This window comes from Hemitrygon akajei, chromosome 7 (genome assembly GCF_048418815.1).
Source record: "Hemitrygon akajei chromosome 7, sHemAka1.3, whole genome shotgun sequence".
NCBI classification, from domain to species: Eukaryota; Metazoa; Chordata; class Chondrichthyes; order Myliobatiformes; family Dasyatidae; genus Hemitrygon; species Hemitrygon akajei.
This window is the reverse complement of record NC_133130.1, coordinates 28448361-28465436: the sequence shown is the minus strand read 5'-3', so window position 1 is coordinate 28465436 and position 17076 is coordinate 28448361. Positions and strand designations below refer to the sequence as shown.

Genomic DNA, 17076 nt, shown 5'->3' with positions numbered 1-17076 from the left:
CCGATTTCTGTGATGTGCTGAACTGTGTCTACAACTCTTTAGTTTCTTGCAGGGCAGTTATTGTACCAAATAATTATGCATCTGGATATGCTTTCCATGGTGCATCAATACAAATTGATAAGAGTTGACAGTAATGAAGGGATAACTGGAAATAACTGGGCCAATGAGTATATTTGACTCTTATTGGCTATTGGCATTTTGCTTTTTTGCCCTGTGGTGTATACTTTTAGCCATTGAGGATTTTTTCAGTTTCAGAAGGGTTCAAGTTGTTGTTACCTCAGTCTCATATGCAGCTGCTTTTCCCATGCCTTAGAGTGTTTCTTTTTGCTGTGTTCCAGATGATTTAGTTGCATTCCATTCCATTGCATGATCACTTTCTTTCTTATCTTTTCAGATCTCTCTTGGTGGAACCCTGAAAGTTTGGATGAGCAAAATTGTGATTATCTTCATCTTCTCATTGATGTGTTTGATCTTATTATATGTGGTGCAAGTGAGGGAAGCCTTGTAGCAAGCTTCAGGATACTCTTGCAGCTTCTGATTCAGGTTAATATTTAACTATTGAGATGGGCATGAAGGGGGCATTACCGTAATGCACAGACAAGATTGTTAAATGCAATGTTTTCTAATACTGATCTGGTAAGGTTACTTAAGTTTGCATGTCCAAGCAAAGCAATTTGGAATGCTCTTAATTGTTGTTGCATGGACAAAGTCAATGGAGAGAAGTACTGGTAGATCAGAAGCCATCTTCCTTGTTGATAAAATATCACATATAAGCTGATAACCTTTGCACTGTTGAGAAAGAGAGTCCCTGTCCCTGTCAGAGCAAGAGGTCTGCTTCATCCAACTTCAGGACATTTTATATGCTAAAAATCAAAGAAAAATTTAGGATGTTTCAAACAAATCCATATTTACAATGCTTCCTTTGAATTGCATGTAACAGTTTCAAATGCCTGGATCTTCCCACCAACACATCTCCCTGTTCACACCTATATTATAGACACCCAAATACACCCAATTGACTTGGTTCACAGTCCTTAGGAATCCATTGTTCCAAGTTGCATTTTAGATTTAATCCACAGTTTATATTTAAATCTGAAGGCTAGTGGTTGAAGTCAGTTAAAGTTATTTGCTAAATGCGCTAACCCCAAAAATCACTAAAAATTATTAAATGGTGACTTTTAGTTGTGTTTTCCAGCATTCCCTTGTATTCATTACACAAACTACGTTCTTGCAGTTGTTGTGTACTGCAAGAACACAAGCGGAGTTAAAGCTCAGTTCAGATGAAAACTTTGGATTTGCCTTCATTGAAAGTACAGCTTAATTGGTTTGTGCAATCATGTAGTTTCCAATGTTGTTATCTGCTCAGTGTATTCTACTATATGTACTTGAAATACAAATCAACTTAAGGTATTGAACAAAATCTTTGGCAAATATTTCAGAATTTATTTTGTGTTTAAATCATGTTTTTTTTTCATATCATTTATAATAAAGTATGGAGGATTACGAACCATATGAAATCTTGAAGAAACACATAAGCTTCTGGTCAATTTGCCAATGTTTAAAACAAAAGGAATAGACCAAATAATTGGGTTTGATTGTATGTGATAATTTTCTGAATTGGGCCACTGATCTTGAGGTTCACGTAAATCAGTAACTATATGTAGAGGGAAGGAAAGCTGATTTCAACTGAATATATATTATATATGTGATTTTATAACTCTGCTCCTTGTTATTTGATGAAAATTGCTATTTCAGACTCATCTGCATGACCCCAGTCATCTGTTCAAGTTCTTGTCACTAGTGTGGACCTATAATTATAACCTTAGTAACCAGCTGAATAGAACAGTCGGTGTTATTCTACAGACTCGAGCCCTTTACTTGGGTTGTGCTCTAATTGATTATGCAGGAACACAATTTCTATCATCACCAGGTATTGATTTCCTAATCTATTTAATTTATTGAGTGAAATGGTATTTTAATTTTTTTTAATGCTAATATATTACTGAATTGTGTTTGTTTTTTCCTAGTGGTGGTATCCTTAGTCATTTCTCTGAGGAGCCCTGTGAGAGAGGTGCGTCGGGCAGCAATTGCTTGTCTACAAACAATAGCAAAAGTACCAGGATCTGGATTTGATGTGGTTATTAATAGTCTTGCTAATATGGCAGAAGAAATCATTGCAGATCCTATGCATTTAAATCAGGTAAGAAAAGGTGAAGGATTTGCTCGGTTTTTAAAACATATAATTTTGTACGGTTTTAATTTATTATATTTATGTATAGCTCTACTCGTCATGTTGCACTGATGTGGCATAATATATTGACCATAAGAGTTGAAAGTTGGAGCAATGTTAGGCAGCTTAGCCCACATACCTGCTAAATTTTGACGGAGATTATGTCTGATCTGTGCCTAACTCACCTATTTGCAGGATGTCCCTAAATATCTTTGGCAAAAAGAAATTCCTACAGTTCTTAAAGTAACATGTGATCTACCATTAATTGCAGAACAAAGTTCGAAACATTTTCATCTCTTGTGTCATCTCATTCCAATTATTGGATCATGTCCCTTCGTCCTATTGTGCTTATTCTTCAGTTTATTCCCACTACTCTTACTAGTTTCCATGTGGATATTGAAACATGAATCAAATCATCTCTTAAGAGCTGGGGTTCCCAACCTGGAGTCCATGGACCCCTTGGTTAATGGTAGTTGTCTGTGGCATAAAAAAGGTTGGAAGCCCCTGTTTTAGAGATTAAATTTGGTTAATTTGTTTCTACTGGTTTATTTAAAGGTATTGTTCCAACAGTTCTCATCTGTGCTTTGCAAAGTTTTTGTACCTTTCCAAAGTTATGCTGCTCAACATTTTAACACTCAAGCAGTCATCCAACTAATTTATTGAATAGTTATTTTTGACTCTTGGTAGACAGACAGACATACATTATTGATCCCAAGGGAAATTGGGTTTCGTTACAGTTGCACCAACCAAGAATAGAGTAGAAATATAGCAAAATAAAACTAGAAATAATTAAATGATAATAAGTAAATTATGCCAAGCGGAAATAAGTCCAGGACCAGCCTATTGGCTTAGAGTGTCTGACACTCCGAGGGAGGATTTGTAAAGTTTGATGACCACAGGCAGGAATGACTTCCTATGACGCTCAGTGTTGCATCTCAGTGGAATGAGTCTCTGGCTGAATGTACTCCTGTGCCTAACCAGTACATTATGGAGTGGATGGGAGACGTTGTCCAAGATGGCATGCAACCTGGACAGCAACCTCTTTTCAGACACCACTGTCAGAGAGTCCAGTTCCACCCCCACAACATCACTGGCCTTACGAATGAGTTTGTTGATTCTGTTGGTGTCTGCTACCCTCGGCCTGCTGCCCCAGCACACAACAGCAAACATGATAGCACTGGCCAACACAGACTTATAGAACATCCTCAGCATCGTCCGGCAGATGTTAAAGGACCTCAGTCTCCTCAGGAAATAGAGACGGCTCTGACCCTTCTTGTAGACAGCCTCAGTGTTCTTTGACCAGTCCAGTTTATTGTCAATTCATATCCCCAGGTAGTTGCCATCCTCCACCATGTCCACACTGACCCTTTGGATGGAAACAGAAGTCACCGGTGCCTTGGCCCTCCTCAGGTCCACCACCAGCTCCTTAGTCTTTTTCACATTAAGCTGCAGATGATTCTGCTCACACCATGTGACAAAGTTTCCCACCGTAGCCCTGTACTCAACCTCATCTCCCTTACTGTTACTGTCTCTTTAATATTTATGTTTGGCAGTGCTACTAATGAGAAACATTCATCTGTTACCCAAGTAAGAAATAAAATGAATACTAGAGCTTCCAACCTGCCAATTTGAATACATGCTCATGATACAAAATTATCATCTGCATGTTGGTGATTTGAAAATTAACAGCTAAATTGAGAGGTTCTTAGGAATTCTAACAGCTTTCTTTGTCAGGCACATTAAGCAATGTGACTTCCAAATGCAATGCCAAATGTCCTCCTCCTCTTGTAATTCCTGCATCAAGAAAAGATCATTGTTCACATGTTGCATTTGTGGCAGAAAGTGTAAATTGAAAATTAGACTGTGCCCAAAATGTAATGTCCATTAAAACTGAAAATCCCAGGAATACCCATAGCAGGCTGGATAGCGTCTGAGACGAGAAAACACATTAATGTTTCAGAGCAGATGCTGACTGTTCTAATCTGTATTTCTATTATCTGTTTTACTTCTAATTTTTTTTTGTTTGCTTTTCACCTGCCATTTTTTTGCTCTTGAATCTAATACTTGCTGTAACTTGGAGTGCTACACTTCGCAGATTCAGATAAAATTTAAGGAAAACAAGTCTTTTCTCTTTCATTTTCTCTCCACAGAGATTTCTTTTTCTCTTGCTTTTTAAAGGACCTGAAGAGATCTGTCTGATGGTTATTTAAGCTTAGTTTCTAGGTATATCAGTGGCAATCGCATGTTGCAACCTGTGCTGGTTCCAGAGCTGATGACTTAATAGATTGTTGCTCCATTGTTTTGTTTATCCAGGCACTAGGCACATTATTTGAAGAACTTTTAACACCCAGTAGACTGGCAGGGTCACAGCACACAGACCTGACACAAGCTCTCGAGAATTTTCTGCAGTGTTTTGGGGATCAAGGTCAACCATCGTATGTTACACGTAATTTGCTGAGCGCATTTGAACAAGTGAATGGAGAGGTGAGTTTTTTTAAAATTTAGCATAGTGTGAGTACTTGTCATATTGATAATTGTTTTAATTGATTTTAAGCAGATGGGTAATTAGTTTTAGAATTAATGCAGGTACATACCTACAGCTCAAAAGGATCTCTGGTAAAACTCCATCCACTGATAATTCAGCTCTTCTGAGTCCAGCAGTTTGGTGTGAGCCACTTGTTCCTATCTGTTCATTGGTTAAGCAGAAGCATGCTTATTTTGACATTAGCGTAAGGGCTCTTTCATCTCACTTAGCTGAAGTGCACACACTCCCTGGTTGTACTAAGCAAAGCAACTATCTGCAATTGGAGATAAGGCAATCTTCGTCCAATTCACTGACACATACTAAGAAACACTGATCTAATCATCCCCAGACAGATTAAGTTTATGAACAGAGATAAAATTTCACATCAAATGTTCTCATACAACTATACCTTTTCTCTGGAAATATTCTCCAGCTGGCTGGCCTTTCCATTATTGTAGGGCAAGGACATTTAGCTTCTACAGTTCCCTACTTGCATTTCCATTTATACATATGGGCTGATCTCCCATAGGGTGAATCCCAACTGTCTCACTGGCACCGTGACCAGTATCTTACCTCTACTACAGATCTCGGTCCCACTTCCTGAAATGCATGTCCTCATCTCTATCCTGTGATTATTTGTCTTTCACCACCTGTCTCCAATTTCAGTTGTTTCCCTAATTCTGGGATGTAACTTGCCATCGGATGTTTCCACCCATTCCTTCCCTTCACTATCCACTTTGGCTGTCTCATTACCTGCCCTGTCATTGGATTATATAGAGTGAGTCTTGTTGTCATTCAAATGACTGGGAGTAAACTGGCTCAGGGCCTGTCAGGTAGCCAGGATAGTCTGTATAGCCTTGGCCAAGTTAGTTTCAAGAGTATGGTTTGTTCACTCTTGAGGATGTAAAGGATATAAGAACTTTAGTTTTATTTTCACCAGTTTTCATTTCTTCTGCATTATTCAATCAGTGGAATGAATCGGTCCTGACGTTGACGGTTGTTTTGCTCCATAGATGCTGACCTACTCCAGGTCCTGGGGCTTAGGCTTTTTGACACCATCAATCTTGGGTCATGCTCCAGATGCCCTAGGACCCTCTGTGTATCTCAAGTACTGGAATTCATGCTTCCATATCGAGGCTGTTCATAAGAACATAGGAAATAGGAGCAGGAGTAGTCCATCAGGCCCGTCAAGCCTGCTCCGCCATTCAATAAGATCATGGCTGATCTGGCCTTGGATTTATCTCCACCCACCTGTCTTTTCCCCATAACCCTTGATTCCCCTTCTATACAAAAGTCTATCCAGCCTTGTCTTAAATATATTTACTGAGCTAGCCTCCACTGCTTCAGACCTTACCTTTCAACCCTGCTTCCCTAAGGGCTTCCCACAATGAAGCAAGTTCTCCCAAGTGCCCCCTAGCCCTTTGTTAGCATTGGAGGCCAAAAAGAAATCATCCAGATTATAGTGCAGTATTCTACTATAATGTTATGCCAGTTGCACCCAAAGTGCTGCTTGCTACCGAGTGAAGTATTGCAGAAGCCTTGGGAAGCCTGGGTCCATGAGTATTACTTGCTCAGTGTGATCAAATTCTGACACCAGTAGGTTGCCTAGACCTACTGGTAATGTCCAAGTCCATGATCTCAGTTCATTAAAAATTGGCACCAGACTCACTATAGCAGCATGTTTCCAATAGTGTATTTATCAAGTGTTTGTGTCATCTCAGTTGAATAACCTTCACTGATATTGTAGGGACATGAATGTTTAAAGCATATCAAGTGACCAGGGATCCCTGACATCTAGCCCATAATAAAATTAGGCTGGTTGAATAGCCAATTCACATTTTAAAATTGCATTCAGACATTAGAAAGAAGAACAAAAAAATAATCTTGTTGGCATTTTTGAATGTTAAATAAACTATGAAATGTTCTCTAGATAATTGTAAATCTGAAAAATAAAGACTTTAATAGTTTTTTAGTCTGTTTTGAAATATTTTTATCAAGAGATCTTAAGGCATTCACACAATTTTGGTTGACCATTTCAGTAAATTTCACTTTGTATGATATTTAAAACTTCACTTTGACCTTTTACAGCATAGCCGAGTGTTTTCAGGGTACCTTGTCGTCGGACTAGTTTGTGGGTGACTTAAATTCACATCATTTCAAGCCTTGATTTTATTGGATAATCACAACCAATGGAGAAACAATAGATATATACTTTATTGATCACAAAAGAAATTGCAATGTCACAGTAGCATCTCAAGTGCACAGATATACAATATTAGAATTAAGAAGAATAAATAAAAAACAAGTTACCTTAAACAACCAACCAGGAGGGGGTCATCACTTCCCCGGCGTTAGGCTGACTCATTATAGAGCTTTATGGCTGAAGGTAAGAATGGCGTCATGGAGCATTCTTCGGAGCAGTGGAGTTGTCTTAGTCAATAAATTGCAAACAGCAGCTTTCCTTCAATCCTATATTCCATTTCTTATAAGGTAATGACAGTGAACGTCGATAGCTTTGCCACCATTACTGCTTGAAATTCAGGCCATTGTTTAACCTTGACATTTTTGTCACATAGTATTTTAATTACATTTCAGATCGTATTATGCAGGTTATTACCCCTACTGGAGAGACTCCAAGGAAAGGAACCTGATGCTTTCCTCAAGGATGAAGCCCTCCTACTGCACATGATTCTCTCAAAATACAATGAGCAATCAGCAACTTTACTGGCAAAGAATTCACAAAGTCTGGATCTTTTCATCAGTGCCTTGAATAATTCCAAGGAAGTATACAGAGGCTTGCCAGCACTGCAAACCACTGCATTTGGACAGGTGTTCTTTAAAATTCAAAGTATATTTATTATCAAAATATGTATTGTCGGTATTGTCGCCATTTACAACCCTGAGATTCATTTTCTTGTGGGCATATTCAGTAACTCCTAGAACCATAATAGAATCAATGAAGGACCACACCCAACAGATGACAAATTGTGCAAGTACAAAAGTGAAAATTAATAATAATATAATAAATGAACAAACAATGAGCATTGACAACATGAAATGTCCTTGAAAGTGAGTCCGTTGGTTGCGGGAACTTCAGTGATGAGTGAAGTTGAGTGATAGGCAGTCGATGTGGAAAGGATGTTTTCCATGGTGGGGGAGTCAAGGACAAGAGGGCACAGCCTCAGGACAGAGGGGCATCCATTTAAAACACAGATGTGGAGAAATGTTATTAGCTAGAGATGGTGAATTTGTGGAATTTGTTACCACAGGCAGCTGTAGAGTCCAGGTCATTGGGTGTATTTAAGGCAGAGATTGATAGGTTCTTGATTGGCCACGGCATCAAAGATTATGGGGAGAAGGCCAGGCTGAGGAGGGGGAGAAAAGGATCAGTCATGATTGAATGGTGGAGCAGACTTGATGGGCCAAATGGCCTAATTCTGCTCCTATGTCTTATGGTCTTATAAAAGCGAGGATATAATATTCAAACTTCACAAAGCACTGGTGGGGCCTTACGGAGTATTGTGAGCAGGTTTGGGTCCGTTCGGAAAGATGTGCTGCAACTGGAGAGGGTTCAAAGGAGATTCACAAAAACAACTCAAAGATTGAACAGCTTGTCAAATGAAGAGCGTTTGATGGCTTTGGGCCTGTGTTCAGTGGAATTCAAAAGAATGAGGGGTGACCTCATTGAAATCTATCAAGTGGAGAAAGGCCGCCTCAGAATAGAGGTGCACCCTTATAGAAAGGAAAGGAGGAGGATTTCTTTAGCCAGAGAGTGGTGAATCTGTGGAATTCTTTGCCACAGACAGTTGTGGAGGCCAAGTCTTTATGTGTATTTTAGGCAGTGGTTGTTAGATTCTAGATTTGGTTGGGACATAAAGGGATTTGGGGAGAAGGCATAAGATTGAGGCTGAGGGGAAAATTGGTTCAGCCATGATGAAATGGCAGAGCAGACAATAGGCCAAGTGGCCTAGTTTTGCTCCTATATCTTATGGTCTTCTGATGATGGATGCTGCTTTCCTGCAACAGTGCTCCTTGTAGATGTGCTCGGTGGTCACTTTGCATTGCAAATATTGAGGGAAAACATAGGTTTCTATTGTGATATGCCCACAAGTCCAATGATGGAATTCCATTCCTTAGTGGAGTTCCATCATAAAGTGGAATTTTTGTGATCTGGACTTCACTGACAAGGCCAGAAATTACTGTACCAATCCCAATTGTCTGAGAGGTGTTGGTGATAACTGCTGCAGGCCTTCTCGTGAAAGTAATTCTACCTTGCTGCTCGAGAGGATTTTCCAGGAGTTTGACCCAGAAAGGATGAAGGGCTGACAATACAGTCCCAGATTATGTGACTTGGAAGGGAATTATGTACCTCTTTGCCCTTGTCCTTGGTGATAGAGGTAATGTCAGAATAGTCTAGGTGAGTAATTGCAATGTATTTTGTTGATGGTGTACACTGTAAATCTGCTCTGCTAGTGATGGAGGGAAAGAGCATGAGTTTCCAACCTTTCTTTATGCCATTGACCAATACCATTAAGCAAGGGGTCTGTGGACCCCAGACTGGGAACCCTTGGCTTAGAGTGATGGATGGGGTGTCAGTCGTGGAGTCAGATTGGTGGTTGGATGGTGTTGCCAGACATCCAGGAAAATGGACTCTACTCAATCATCCTGCTGTCTTTTGTGTCGGGAGTGAGTCACACACTGCAGGATACCTAGCTTCTGAGTTGCTCTTGTGACCAAAATATTAGCGTGTCCTGTCTAGGTGGGGACCTCAGCAATGCCATTAAACTCAAATATCGGTGTTGATGTTACAGGTGATCATGGTGTTAGCACTTTCACGATGCAACCTTTGTTTTCCTTTTCTCAGCATTTGCCTGAATGTTGTCACAGTTTAACTGCATTCAATCATGGACTGCTCGACTTGCTAAGAATTTGCATGTGGAATTAAACCGTATTTAGCCAACAGAAAGCATCCCCAAGTTTGATATGTTGGAATTAAAGGTCATTGTTGAAGCAAAAGAAGATTTTATTTATTGAGATACAGCGAGGAAAAGGTCCTTCCAGCCCTTTGACTCACGCTGCCCAGCAGCCCATCTATTTAATCCTAGCCTAATCACAGGACAATTTACAATGACTGCATACTGATTAAATTGCTGGAATATCACAATAAACCTAAAATGCTGGAAATACTAGCAGGTCAAACACCTGTGTGGAGCGAAATGAAGTAACATTTCAGGCCAGTGACTGTTCAGATGTAGCATTCTGCAGTCTCTGTTTTTATTTCAGATTTCCAGCAATTGCAGTCGTCAAAGATCTGAACTTTTGAACTGGGCCCATTAGTTTGAATAACATCCTGAAAATGCGAACATTTTAAAGTCATTTATATAAATCGGGAATAAGCAGTTACTGTCAATAATGACCTTGAAGTTACTGGATTGTAGTAAAACCACATTTGGATCACTAATGTCTTTCATGAAATGAACTGTGCTGTCCTTAATCTGTGATCTAAGCATTGTCCTTGATCCTTAACCTTCCCTCTGAATTAAAGAGACGGTTGGGAATGAACAGTAAATGCTGCCTTTGCCAGCTACATCTGCAGAGAATGAACTGTTTTTAAAAAAAATGGCCTGAAACTAAACACCAATTTTGAGGCTGAGTACTCTAAATTTCATAGTGAAAAATGAGGGAACCTTAAACTAATTCTCTTCCCTTTGGTTTTAAGTGCCAATGACTTCACGGTGGCCCTTATGTCAAGATTTGCTTTTAACTATAAAATTTCATTTCATCTCTCTTTAGATTACAAAGAGTTTCTTTGCAGCGCTCTCTGATGTGAAGATACAACAGAGGTTGCTGGGAGTACTATTCGACTTGCTCGTGCAGACTAAAAACCCAGTTTGTGCACAAGCTATAAACAGTGTTTTCAAGGCGGTGAGTAAGGCAGCTTGGAGGTGTCTTCTTTCTGGTTGTGTTGAAGCAAAATAAGACTTATGTAACATATTGTTGCTCTGGTTTGATTATGCACATTATTTTAATGTTGTAATGGTCACTTTATTAGGTACTTCCTGTACCTAATAAAATGGTCACTGAGTGTATGTTCATGGTCTTTTGCTGCTGTAGAGCCCATCGATTTCCAGATTCAGCATGTTATGCATTCAGAGATGCTCTTCTGCACACCACTGTTATAACGCTTTTTTCTTTATTTCCTATCATCTTCCTGTCGGGACTGTAAGAAATGTCCTCCACTATTGTAAATAATATTGCAAGATATATTATGGTCATGTAAGTGAACAAATTAAACTTCGGTCTAAAGTTCACTCTGTTTAAGGTGTTGGCTATTTAAACTCCAGCAGATGAAGCACTATATGTTTTGTGCAGGATGATATGCTTTGTTCTTTGTTAATTTAGATTTTGGATGTTGTTTATCAGTATCTTCTAGGTTACGAATTGTAAATAAAATGTAATTTGATCTGTTCAAAATGATGATTTTGATATCATTCTTTTACTGGTTTGTCTGTTGCAGATTGTAATTGAGGCAGAGCAAATTGCCCGGGAGCTGGGACCCTTGGAAAAATCTCCAAGTCGTGCAACCATTCAGCAGACCAGAAGGAAAAAAATGCAACTTCAAAGGTATGTTTCCAGATGAGGGAACTTTTTGAGTATCTCTGAATTGATAACACTTCCCACGACATTCACACATACAGCCCTTGAGCCTCCTTCAGTGTCCTTGGTAATTCTACTCTTCTCCGTCACATCACATGGACATGTCTCTTGATTTCTTTGTTATACTGGGCAACTGGTCAGCTGCAGCCCTGTGAGCTAGAGAATTCCAAAGTAGCAATGCTACCAATTGAAGAAATGATGGCAAATTACTGAAATAGATCTTTGAACTCTTCCCAAGAAAAATCTGCAATGGAAGCAACGCTTTTTTTATGTATTGGCCTTAAAGAGTCTGCAATCAGTAGGATTGCAGTATGTGGCCCAACTGTACTTTATGTATTCAAAGGTGAGCACCCCACTCCTCCAGTGGAGGACTTATTTTTTCATATGCTTTGTTGAAACCTGTGAATATAATAACAATCTGCAAGGCATGATCCCAGAGTCATAGCAACTCACTTGGAGCGAGTTGCTTCCTGGTAATTAACTTGATGAAAGTCAAGTGGGCTTCACATTCATAAATAAAAGCAGTGGTTACCTGCACTGCCCCCTTAATTTCCACTGCTGCTGTTCAGAATGAGATGGTAGTAATATCAGAATTGGACTTCATTTAATTGGGATGGATAGGATTCTCCACAGTGCAGCTTTTGCAATATCTTCAAAAGTCATCTTGAGTTCTTTCATTTTGTGTGTTTTTATTTTAAAGGAAGCCCCAAGATCTGCAGAATTTGGAACCTGTTTCCTTAACAGATAACATTAACTGGCAGAGAGTAACCCTCATCATGGAGTTATTGCAACACAAGAAGAAACTGAAAAATCCCCAGATATTGGTTCCTACCCTTTTCAGCCTCCTGTCCAGGTATGTACTGAATTTACTGTGTCAGAGAATAAAGAAATTGAATGAGCTCCTTGTGTTGTCAGCTGTTCCACTGGTGAAGATGCTACGGTCCTCCTGGACACTAGCAGGGTAAACCAGACGGTCAGTACCTGATTGTAGCTCTGTGACTGCGCACAAGTTTATTGTTAATATACTTGATCAGGAGGGGTAGGTGCAGGTCTGATAAAAAGCCAGGGAGGATACACATTGGTAAAATAGTGGAATCGGAAAACCTGGAATCATCAAGAAGGGAGAAAAAGCAATAATTGTAGGCTTCCATACAAATGTTGTCTGGGTGGTCTAAGAACTTGCCTTGCCTGTTTTTTTATGCCAAAGAAGGCTTGAATTGCTGCAATTAATCTAGTACATGATGCTGAATGCAGGTTTAGCACATCAGTAATAGAGGGAATTAGTGGTAATGAGTTTCTTCAGTGATGTTGGGGCTCCACCCATTCAGGCAAATGGACAATGTTCCAATGCATTTTAACTTGTGGGTGGTGGAGAGAGTTTGGACCAACAGAAGCTGAGTCACTCATTATAAGATAATGCAGACCAAAGAGTATCCTGTAGTGAATGATTCACCAGTACTAATCTGCACTGCTCTCTTAATTTCCACTGCTGCTATTCAGGATTGGAGGTCAGAATCAGATGACAATAATATGAGAAGAGATGTGACAGGACTGCAAGCATTTTTCTCTGATTCATCAGTGGAGAATTTGCTTATCTGTATATATTTCATCCAGTTTTTGTTGTTTGTCATGCAGGCTCTCCACTATTGGAGGAGTTGCACAGTTTTGTGATGAGAAGGATTGAGAAAAGCATTTGGTTTCTTGACACCAGTCTGCATTAAGATTGGGTTTTATGTTGCTCCACTGACCGTTGTGAAGCAGGTGTAAATGGACTTTCTGTAGGGAGCCTAATTTGGAAAAAAATGCTTCACAGCCACTAGTAACAGAAAAAACTGAAGCAATAACTTTCCCTGTGACAGATAGCAGTATAATTACTGTAGCCACATTAGTTTCATTTCTTGAAGTCGGTCACAATTATGGAATGTTTACATTTCCCTTGACATGGTGTTCCAAAGTATATCAGGGTTAAGAGGAGTAGGGGAGGAAAAGTGTGTCTCCTGAGTGTCCAGAGCGGGTACTGTTTATGGCTTCCGGGGATGGGGTGAGCTCCTAAAGGCATACTTTATCTTCATTCACCATGCAGAAAGGACTTGTAATTTGATCATTCTGGAGGGGGTTTACATGGATTACATTGATAACCTGGAGCATACGAGTATTAAGGATGTCATGGATTGATAAGTGTTGATAATTCTTCGTGGCTGGATGAGATCAATCCCAGATTGCCAAGCAAAGCAAGGAAGAAGATAGCTGGGGCCCTGATGTCGATTCTTACTGCATATTAATTAGTCATAGCTGAAATCCCAGAAGAAATAGAGGTTGAGTAATTCTGTTCATTTTAGAAGAGCAGCAAGAAAAGCCAGGTAATTTCAGGCCAGTGAGCCTTATATCAGTGGAAGAAAAATTATTGGAAAAAATCTTGGAAAGGCAGGGTTTTATCAGTGGTAGTCAATTTAGTTTTGTGCAAGGGAAAGGTAGTAAGGCCTTTGACGATGTCTTGCATGGGAGGTTGGTCAAGAAGGTTTAGTGACTTAGCATCAAGGTGAGGTAGTAAATTGCATTAGACCTTGCAAGAGAAGCCAGAGAGTGGTTGTAGATAGTTGCCTCTCTTTCTGGAGGCTTGTGATTAGTGGTGTGCACAGGGATCGGTGTAGGGTCAATTGTTGTTTGTCAACTGTATCAACAATCTGGGTGATAATATGGTAAACTGGATCAGCAAATTTGTGGGTGACGCCAAAATTGAAGGTGTAGTGGACAGCAGTGTAGATTACCAAAGCTTCAGCGGGATCTGGACCAGCGGGAAAAATGGGCTGCCAAGTGGCAGTTGGAATTTTATGCAGACAAGTGTGAGTTACTGAACTTTGGCATGACCAACCAGGATATGTGTTCTAGTCACAAATGAGAAAATCTGCAGGTGCTGGAAATCCAAACAACTCAGACTAAATGCTGGAGGAACTCAGCCGGCCAGGCAGCATCTACGGAAAAAAATATAGTCAACGTTTCGGGCCAAGACCCTTCAGATGGACCTTTTCCATAAATGCTTCCTGGCCTGCTGAGTTCCTCCAGCATTTAGTCTGTGAGTTGCAGGGGTAGGTTTTACTCAGTGAGCAGATGGGCACTGAGGAGTGCAATAGAACAAAGGGATCTGGGAATACAGATCTACAATTCCTTGAAAGTGGTGTTGACGGGGTTGTAAAGGAAACTTTTGGCACTTCGGCCTTCATAAATCAAAGTATTGAGTACGTGAGTTGTAATGTTATGTTGAAGTTGTGTAACACGTTGGTGAGGCCTAATTTGGAGTATCGTGCAGCTTTGGTCACCTACCCTACAGGAAGGATGTAAATAGATTGAAAGAATGCAGAGAAAATGTATAAGGATGTTGCCGGGACTTGAGAACCTGAGTTACAGAGAAAGGTTGAATAGGTTAGGACTTTATTCACTGGAACATGAAATGTTGAAGGGAGATTTGATGGAGGTATACAAAATTATGCGGGATATCTCTAGGGAAAATGCAAGCAGGTTTTTTTCCACTGAGGTTGGGTGAGACTACGACTAGAGTTCTTGGGTTAAGGGTGAAAGGTGAAAAGTTTGAGGAACATGTGAGGGGAACTTCTTCACTGGTAACAGTGTGGAACGAGCTGCCAGCGCAAGTAGGGTCAATTTCAACACTTAAGAAAAACTTGGATGGGTACATGGATGGGTCATTTATGGAGGGCTATCGTTCAAGTGCAGATTAATGGCACAAGGCAGATTAATTATTCAGCAGAGACTGTATGAGCCAAATGGCCTGTTTTTGTGCTGTAGTGTTCACTGATTTTATGGCAAATTCCAGCTTCACTAATTTGATTGAATTTTTGAGGAGGGAATGAGAATGTTGAAGGCAGTGCAATAGGAGTTGTCCCTAAGAGCTTGACAAGATCATGTGTGGTAGGTAAGTTCAGAAGGATAAAGCACTTGGGATCCAAAACAAGCTGGCTAATTCCAAAATAAATTTGGTGATGGGAGGCTGAAGGTGATGGTGCATGATTGCTTTTCTGGGACCCTGCTCTTTTGATAGATGTTGAGAACTTGGATATGAATGAAGATGGTTTTAGCTTGCAGAAGACAAATTAGTGTTGAGAATCACAAAGAAGGTTACCTAAGGCTGCAGCAGTTTATAATCAGAATGTTGAAGAGAGGGGTGGCAGATGGAATTTAGACCCAGAAAGTGACAGCAGCAAATCATTCTCATTCAGGGACTTAAAAAAAGAGGAAAAAAATCTGTGTTGTAGCTTCATCAGGTTAGCATGTCATTTTACTTACATTCCTCATTTAAGGCATATTTGGTCCCATGGCTGGATGGTACTGATTGGGCTAAGCAATATGCTGGATACTAAGGTAATAGATAGTTGTGGAATGCAATCCTGGCTGTTGCTCAGCACTTTGTTGTTCTGGATCCCTGGTTTAGAACTGCTGGATGGGTTCTGACTTTATTCCATTAAACATGGTAACATGCGTCATGCCTTCAGTGAGGCAGGTGTTTTTTCTCCTGAGAGTGGAAAATCTGAACATAGTTTCATGGACAAATACACCTCCAGGAAGCCTTGAATACCTTCCTTCTGTCTATCCCAGTCGTAAATGGGTTGAGATTTCATTTTAAGGAATTTGGAGAATCAGCTTCAGATCTGCAAGAAATTGCCCAATTCAGAGGTTCACTGTTCTCTTGAATAGAGCCCCTGCAGACATTTAGCTTTGATCTAGTCTCATACATTGAAAAATGGTTACCGTAGGTTATTTAGAACAGCATATTTTTGTCAGATTTACATTGTCAAATTTGTGTGGGATTTTGACATTGTTAAGCCATTGTTGACAAGAGTTTGAGGGTTATTTAGAGTTTGAAGATGATATGTTGTTTTGAACTTGTATTCATGAAAGTAGAAAGCCAAGTATTTCGATTATGACTGCGAACTAACAGTTAATCATTGCCATGACTCAGGTCTCTAGATCCTGTGATGTCTGAGCAGAGCACCCTGGAGTACACAAAACAGCTGATCCTCAATTGCTTACTGAACCTCTGCCAGAAATTATCACCTGATGGTTCCAAGATAAGCAATGGTAAGGAATATTTTTGTTGCAATGTTCTCACATTTTCACTTTCATTGTAACTTGAATTCATTCTGGTAAAGCTCATGTTAATGGCATCAAAAATGAGAAGGCATCAATTTAAGGTGAGAGGAAAGAGTAATAAAGGGGAACTGAGGGGCAGGATTTTTTTTATAATAAAGAGAGTGGGTGATATCAAGAATGCACCACCAGAGGAGGTAGAATTAGATGGAGTCACTACATTTAAGAGGTATTTAATTGAATAGACAGGTATGGAAAGACATGCAGGCAAATAGGATGAGTGTAGGTGGGGGAAAAAGATCAATATAGATGTCATCTGAAGCGCTGTTTCTTGACTGTAGTTTTAAGCAATTAAGGTATTAAGTCAGAATCATTTGTGAATCATGTCTGTAGCTTGTGATATATAATTGACCAAGTCAAGTTTATTGGAACACATCAGGACTAGTACATTTTGGCCCAATTAAGTGGCTGTCCCAATTAGCTGAAGTTTCATGGAAATGGTTAAAAAGGTATATTAAAAAAAAGTCCAAACTACCATTTAATTGTGCAACAAATTAAGTATTTC

At 39.8% G+C, this 17076-nt stretch overlaps 1 protein-coding gene across 1 annotated transcript in view; it reads left to right on the top strand.

Moving 5' to 3' along the window:
• The window catches only part of heatr1 (HEAT repeat containing 1), a 103539-nt gene that overhangs the window by 56383 nt on the left and 30080 nt on the right, over window positions 1-17076 (top strand). The window contains exons 19-27 of the mRNA XM_073050569.1: window positions 395-543; window positions 1756-1930; window positions 2028-2200; window positions 4544-4714; window positions 7350-7583; window positions 10548-10679; window positions 11272-11378; window positions 12112-12264; window positions 16384-16502. Coding sequence (XP_072906670.1) covers window positions 395-543; window positions 1756-1930; window positions 2028-2200; window positions 4544-4714; window positions 7350-7583; window positions 10548-10679; window positions 11272-11378; window positions 12112-12264; window positions 16384-16502 — 1413 coding nt within the window. The remainder of the gene's footprint in view (window positions 1-394; window positions 544-1755; window positions 1931-2027; window positions 2201-4543; window positions 4715-7349; window positions 7584-10547; window positions 10680-11271; window positions 11379-12111; window positions 12265-16383; window positions 16503-17076) is intronic.